The sequence below is a fragment of the Macrobrachium rosenbergii genome, chromosome 27, assembly GCF_040412425.1.
Source record: "Macrobrachium rosenbergii isolate ZJJX-2024 chromosome 27, ASM4041242v1, whole genome shotgun sequence".
NCBI classification, from domain to species: domain Eukaryota; kingdom Metazoa; phylum Arthropoda; class Malacostraca; order Decapoda; family Palaemonidae; genus Macrobrachium; species Macrobrachium rosenbergii.
This window is the reverse complement of record NC_089767.1, coordinates 35,876,089-35,884,508: the sequence shown is the minus strand read 5'-3', so window position 1 is coordinate 35,884,508 and position 8,420 is coordinate 35,876,089. Positions and strand designations below refer to the sequence as shown.

General features: G+C 37.0%; 1 protein-coding gene across 25 annotated transcripts in view; it reads right to left on the bottom strand.

Annotated features, from left to right (window-relative positions):
- Positions 1-8,420, bottom strand: part of sif (still life) — a 682,529-nt gene that overhangs the window by 82,838 nt on the left and 591,271 nt on the right. For all 25 annotated transcript variants that reach the window (XM_067129380.1, XM_067129383.1, XM_067129387.1 and 22 more), the window contains one exon: positions 7,132-7,311. In XM_067129380.1, coding sequence (XP_066985481.1) covers positions 7,132-7,311 — 180 coding nt within the window. The remainder of the gene's footprint in view (positions 1-7,131; positions 7,312-8,420) is intronic.

The window sequence follows — 8,420 nt, the reverse complement described above, 5'->3', positions numbered from 1 at the left end:
AAGTAAAAAATAAATAAATAAAAATAATGAAATTAATATTATTTTGCATTCGAGTCGATCCATAATTGTATTTTAAAAGGTACTTTTGAAATCGATACCTAAAGATTTCACTGAATTAGGAATTTCTTAATCCACAGATGCAAAACCAACTGCAAACCTGAGAGAGAGAGAGAGAGAGAGAGAGAGAGAGAGAGAGAGAGAGAGAGAGAGAGAGAGAGAGAGAGAGCAACCACAACTGCATAATATAGGCCTCATTTTTTTCAGTGATAAAAATAAATTAGTAATAAAAAGTTGACAAGAACTTTGAAAATCACCAATGCAAGTGAAAATAGAGAGAGAGAGAGAGAGAGAGAGAGAGAGAGAGAGAGAGAGAGAGAGGGGAAGTTCTGGAGTCAAATCTATTTGTTTGTTTACTAAGCGCCGGCGACAGATACTTCCCACCGGATGCGTCAAAGCCGCGGCTAAATCGCGACTTACTTCCGGCGTAAGCTCATACCACTACGCAGTGTAAATATCAACTCTTAATATCAACTCTGCGCTCTCGGAATTATCTTTTCCCGCTTGCCGTTTCTAGCCAAGGAGGAGCGAGCCACAGTAGGATATATATATGTATTGCTTATGAATGTCACTGCTGTGAATTGGTATACACGCTTCTGGGAAAAATGTTTGAAGTAATTTGGTGAATTAATTGTTGTGCTGTGCTGAAATTTAGCAGATAACAGGAAATTCAAACCATTTTTCTATGGACACATACGCGCGCAGAATTTTTATATGCTTTGATGCTCGCTTTTAGCCTGTCTGTATCTATCTATTTATCTATTTATCTATCTATCTATCTATATATATATATATATATATATATATATATATATATATATATATATATATATATTAGAGAGAGAGAGAGAGAGAGAGAGAGAGAGAGAGAGAGAGAGAGAGAGAGAGAGAGAGAGAGAATCCCGACACTATTCTACTTTACATTACCAGATGGAAAGTAATAAAACGAAGGGCAATATATTTTAAGTGTCCATCAATTAACAGCTGCCAGCCTCCCCGTTTACAACCTTACTAATCTTCTTGTGCCCAGGTTCGACAATTTTCGTAATTCAGACACACGTCTCAAGATGACAGAAGGATAAAATCACACAGAATACAAGCTGCACTAGAATGCATAAGTAGTGTTATTTTATAGTTCACAAGCTCTGACCAAGCAAAACACGATGTACCTGACAAAAACAGTCTCGCTCTCTCTCTCTTTCAAGACTTACTTCCAGTTCTAGACTGTCAAGTCTTTTCCCATTAACGAAGTTTACTTATAAACAATAACACAATACTTTCGTGTCGCTTCGTGTGCCCTATATTGTTTATCCAAAGAAACAATCAAATCTTAGCATACATTTATATATATATATATATATATATATATATATATATATATATATATATATATATATATATATATATATATATATATATATAAATCATTCACTATATACAACGGATGAGTTACAACCGATACGCGTGAAACTGACCTGACCTTATAATCAGGTCACAAGAGTAGTAGTGGTAGTAGTAATGATCTGCTTTTGAAACAGCTCCAAGACCCATAAGTAGTAGTAGTGGAAATAAAGATCTGTCTTTGGAACGGCTCCAAGACCCCACAAGTAGTAATAGTAGTGGTAAGGATTTGCCTTTGAAACGGCTCCTCGGTCACACGATGTTGATGCCAGCTTCGAGCACTCTCTGCCCGGAAGACCTTCCAAAGATTAATACACCCACTACAGCTTCCTTCCTCAGGGCAGACGATTTACAACAAAGGGGGTTCCACATCGAAGTAAACCGCATGGCTTCTATACACTTCAACTCGTATATAGGAGCTTCCACACGCAGCAAAAATTTATATGTAACTTAACTACGATATTTCTACAGGCAGACTGTACTATTTATCAAAATTCATCTCTGTTTATGGTTTCATAACAAATGCTAATAAGCTGTCATAGTAATAACTAAAAAATCAAATAAATATCAGGTTGAAAAATGCAGACATAAAATACTTTATCTGTAACAAACCTTCCAAACTACACTATAATTACAGTATCATATAATAAAGTAATATGAAATATTCCAGGAGCAGCTCAAAAGTGTTAATAAAAGATTCACCAAAAACTTCATATGATAAAACGTAACTCCATTAAAATTTACTTAGCAAAACCACATTCCTGACGCTACAAAACACTTAGCATTACTGCAGTTACACATTCAGTGACTGCAGAGAAAGCGAAAGGGTGAGTTATAAGGATATACAGATTAGTTGCCTATATTACAACCGGACAAAGAAAGGTGAAATAATATATAGTCAATTGTTAAAATCATTTACGTTTTCATTTCAATTCACAGAACCTATAAAACGCCAGATCCATTTCGTTGTTACTGACGATTACATGAAACTTAGTTGTGAATAAAAAGGCTAGGTAAAAACAAAGCTAATTTAACCTTACACAAACCTCCTCTTAAAAAACAAACAAAATGACTCATTTATTCCATCAATACACACCTGCCTAACCCCAAACTGATACACAAATAAACAAACAACAACGAATCCAAACCACCATTCTGCAAATTCATCCGACAAATGAAAACAGCAACTTAGTCAACTGGTGGCCTTTCCGTGCCCTTTCTGAACAAGGGAATCTTCTCGGCTGCCCTCTCCGTCTTAAGACAGGAAGTAAGGATGCCGCCGAGGTCAGAATGCCGTTCGGTCTCTCTCTCTCTCTCTCTGTGTGTGTGTGTGTGTGTGTGTGTGTGACTCGGGAACATGTGTTTTCCGCTACTTCTTCTCTTCATTTAGGATAATAGTATAAGTACTATGAACAACCAGTGATATTATATATATATATATATATATATATATATATATATATATATATATATATATATATATATATATATATATATATATATATATATATATATATATATATATATGAGAGAGAGAGAGAGAGAGAGAGAGGATATTACCTTACGACTTTAAAGTTGGCATATACGTTAATAAATTTCAATATCTATATGAACGCGACGCTAGAAAGTCCTTACATTCCCAATTCACGGACCAATAATCCCAAGCAAATATTCATCAAGAGAAAATAAAACTAAGCCTAAACTTAGCATGCCCAAAAACCCCTCTTTATTAAAACGAACAAACCCTGAAAAAGATGAAAAATGAAAAGTGAAATCAGTCAGGCGTCTTATAAAGACCTACTTCTCACGAGCTAACAACAAACAAGAAACGACTCAAGAGACCCAGATTTGACACCACTCGATTTCTTCATGGCAGAATCAACTGTCAACAATCGATTTATTCATCGCCTAAATTTCTGAGAAAATGAAGAAATCACGGAAAAATTGAGTTTGAAAGGGGTTGACTATCTGAGGTTTGAGAGGGACTGACCGGCAGCTGTTACCTCGGGAAACAGGCCTTGACTTAAGTCATAGGGTACAAATCACCGGGTCCTTACAATGTCATAAATTTACAATTAACCCAAGCATCAACCTGTTCTCTAAAAATAGGCGTTTATTTTCTGAAAAAAATAATAATAATAATAATAATAATAATAATAATAATAATAATAACAGGAAATCAAACCGTGCTTGAATTATACTTTAGCATATTTATATCATTTTGCACCGAAAAGAAATATGACGTCATGATTGCATTTTATCAAACAGAACTGTATTAGGTGTGTCAGAAACGCATTTGCTTTTAATTGGCGCTGTAAAACGGATCGTTATTAACGTGTTCTTGCCTCAAGCACCGCCTGGCTTACCAAGTATTAGTCTGCGAAAAAAAAACACTTGCGTGTTTGATAAACTTCTTGATCTTGATTTAATAATTCAGATAAATATTCTCGGTTCCATAGACTTGAGGTCGTGAGACAATGCAAAAGGAGTTATTTATTTCGCTATAATACCATCATCAAAACTAAAATAGCTAAGGAAATCAGATTTCATTCACACAGTATATTATAAGCAGATGGTAATGTTCGAACCTAGCCCACTGCCAACAACAAACAGTACCTTATGAAACAACCTGAAGCCAAAGAGCAGAAGCAAACAAACAAACAAACAGCCCTGTGATAGAGCCAACGACTCCTCTCGACAGACATTTAAATAAAAAAAATAGTTTTCAAGTCCACTGGAACTCCCCAAGGGGCAAAACATCACAGTCACACCGGCCACAAACCGTGGCCCCAGGAGACGCTGAGATCCACCTTCGGGGTACAAGAAACGTAGCCACACAGAACATCACCATCATCATCATCAGCCCCATCTTTTTGTGTGGACCGAAGACCTGGTCATTACCGGTTCGTCACGTGAACAAAACAAAAAAGAAAATAAAAAAGATAAAACAACGAGCCAAAGGCGACGCCAGTGCAGGACTAGAAGGGACAAAAAGGATACATGTGGTTAGTCAAGCTTGATGTGTATATAATGACCAATAAAGATTTTATTGCTCTGCGATGTCTGGATGTCAGTCCGAGTGCATTATCAAGTGGTTTGGGCCGTGACTGAGAGATCTCTTGAAAACCTCTCGGTGAAATGTCATGATTTTCCAGAACCAGATGGACAATAGGGTGAAGACTAGGCCGCTGAATCGCATGCTCATCTTTCTGTCAGAATACGTCTGAGTATGTTATCTCTGTTATTTACACAGCTATGGTCTTCCACTGACACTGAACTTGAAAGAAAACAGACGCGGGAGGAGGAGGAGGAGGAGGAGGAGGAGGAGGAGGAGGAGGAGGAGGAGGAGTGACAATCTAACCCATTTTTTGTTCTATTATTTCCGCTAAAAATCAGCATCATGCTCTCTCTCTCTCTCTCTCTCTCTCTCTCTCCATAATATATCCGTTATCAATGATCCATAATATATCCATTATCAATGACAAGATCGAAAACCAAATCAGAAATAGGCATTGATGATAATGAACTGTACAACCCCTACTAAAAACATTACACTTACACACAAAAGATACGGAGATATTTCCCAAGCAAAGTAAAACTAAGAAACACAAACCAAAGCAACAAGCCAGAGGCCTAAATCAAATCTTATCTTGATAAGCAAGGCCTATTACAGTTCGAAGCCTTGTCAGGATAGGTGGCACTCTTATCTTGTATACTTCTTTTTGGATCAGTTTATTTCCAAAGTATCGTACAGAGGATTCGATATCAATAGGTTAGTTGCTACTCAATACAATATTTGAAAGCCTAAAAATGTAGTGAATAAAATCAATGATAAACCCTTCCCAATGTAAAATATCTTGCACACATGGACTCATACACATACACGTAAACACATATATCATGCACACGAAAACAGACTTAAAACCATATGAAAAACATTACATATGAGGTGTCACACATACAAGCGCAGTGAAAACCAAGTAATATAAATAATAAAACTAATCACATAAATATAACATGCTTATGCATATATAGAAAGTGTCGCAGATGGAGATGAAAATAAATCACGAAGCAAATAACCCGGAAAAAAACGATCTCGTGTCCCAAACCTTGAACGCTGCTTGTCCTTAATAAGCTTCATCGCATAAAAAAAAATACCAAATGAACACGAACTTAGAACTTAAAACCACTCTGATTAAATGACACGCCAGTGCTCAATCTAAACACGGACCTGATACGGCAAAAACCCCATTGGAAAAGATTCTTTTGGATAGAACTCAAAACAAGCAGAATAGGACCTGCATCTAAACACAACACCGCAGGACACGAGACGCATCGAGAGGTGAAACAAGGAACCATTTTTACACATTAGTCACGGACCGAGACCGCAAGAGAGAGAGAGAGAGAGAGAGAGAGAGAGAGAGAGAGAGAGAGAGAGAGAGAGAGAGAGAGAGAGAGAGAGAGAGAGAGAGAGAGGAAGTCATTCCAATGTTATCTACATTTCCTCAAGAGAGAGAGAAAGAAGAGTCCATTCCAAAGTCCCTTATCTTCCTTCTTCTTCTTCTTCTTCAAGAGAGAGAGAGAGAGAGAGAGAGAGAGAGAGAGAGAGAGGATTTCATTCCAATGTCATTCATCTTCTTTTCTTCAAAAAGAGAGAGAGAGAGCGAGCAATTTCATCCCAGTCTCACTATCTCCCTTTCGTAGAGAGAGAGAGAGAGAGAGAGAGAGAGAGAGAGAGAGAGAGAGAGAGAGAGAGAGAGAGAGAGAGGAATGAGTTGCTACGCCGCCAGTGTCTGACCTATGCTCTCTTGAGTCAAATTAAAAGACTGCATGACCTCTTGACTGAACATGGAGTAGTGAGACCTCAAAGCCAAGCGGTTCCCGACAACCCACTTGTCATAGCCATTAAAATATTAAATCAAAATCAAGAGCATCTATAATACATTCCTAGATAATCAACATGCCTACAGAAAATATTAAACTACGGCCAAGAGCATCAATAATACATTTCTAGCTTGCCAATTTTTTATACGGAAGATAAGATAAAAGGCCAATATAGTAATATATAAGGAGTTACTCCAAACTAACGATAAGCCAAAGGGCAAAAACTTGAATTGAAAAAAGTTTTAATTAAAAAAATATATATATATATAAACTTAGATCATTCACCAATGAGATCACATGCCAAAACACCTCTGGATACTGACAAGATAAGAATCGGTATTAGAGAAAAAAGTCTTAAAACAAATTCTTTTGATATTCATGAAGTACCATACAACGTGATAAACTCAGCGTTGACCTTTATGCTAAAATAACCCAATGCAATAAAGTTGCCAAGAAAATGAACTCAATTAAATCGGCATATCTCTGAACATGTCTTTTTTTTTTCTTCAGATACGTTCTGCCGTTGTTTGTTAACTCTCGTTCTGTGTATGAGAGAGAGAGAGAGAGAGAGAGAGAGAGAGAGAGAGAGAGAGAGAGAGAGAGAGAGAGAGAGAGAGAGAAACGCCAGCAGGGACGAATAATTAATCGTAACCGTAACTTCTCCATCACGGGTGACATCCTCTAAGCAAAGACAGCCAGGAAGGGATCCAGGCACACTCCCGCCCCCTACTAAATAAAGAAGAAGAAGAAAAAACTTCGAGAAAAAAAGTCGCTCGAAATTCACTCTACCTTGACGTAGCTCCTTTCCGTATCGACGAGCTCCAGGATGACTTTTTTGAGTCGCTCCCCATCGCTGAGCTGACGGGATGGAGTGAGCTGGGACTGGCTCTGAGTCGACGCTATGGAGCCGGTGGGGCTCGACCTGCGGTCGACGGGTGATCGACAGCATCCTCCGCCCAGGTCAGAATTCTGCTGGAAGCAAATTTACGTGATTAATGACAATATCCAATAAATGACTAAGAATAACGTTATACAAGTAATAACGATGTTATAGTAATTACCATAATAATAACAATACCTGTAATTAAATTGTTAATAATAACCTTTCTTGCAAACCAACACAAGTAACAGGACATAAGCCAATTTCAGAGTTTTGATTTAAATACAAAACTCAACAATTCATATAAAACATCGTATAAAAGGAGGTACTTGTACGTTATATTATTAGGAATCATAAGCTGATAATATTCAGTAAGTCCTTATCAGACTGCTAAAGAAACCATGATGATTGATAGATTGAAATGTTTAAGCAGCTAGCCGTACCTTTTATCAATGAGTAAAGTTAATTTTGAAATGATACACAACTGCGCATTTTCAAAAGGAAAAAAATTACGGCTGTTAAGAATAAATGAGGATACCTAAGTAAGACTATATATATAAGGATATACAACTGCGTAATTTCAAAAGGAAAAGAATTATGTCTTTAAGAATAAATGAGGATACCTGAGTAAAATATATAGCAGCAAACATTTATATGCAAATAAAACCACACTTTGTTTCATATATGAATACAAAAAAAAACTGAGCGACTATTATTGCAAGTTTCGAAAGACCTTACAGACTTTCATCATCACAATACCAATATTATTTCAAAACTATTATCATTTAATTTTCGGTATCAAGAAAAAGTCGCGACAGTCAAAGCCTTTAATAATGATAATAAGTATGTACTTGTCATAACCACAATTCCATCTTAAGATGTGGCGGCGTGAAGATGAAGATAAAATATTCAAATAATTAAGCTTAAATAATGGTTCTAATGAGCTAATGCTAAGAAGAAACAATTACCAAACTGTAAGAGACACAACTAGACATGCTAATCACGTCATTTCACCTAAATCCTCCCCGAACGATTTGGGGTTCAGCGTGCGTGGAGGTCGAAGTACTGCCTACCTTGAATTTCAAAAGCGACCGCGCCGTCACATGACGAGCATGCGCAAAAAACACGCGCACAAACACACACATACATATACAAACATTCATATGGGCCACGATGCCATCTTTGTAATAACCACGGG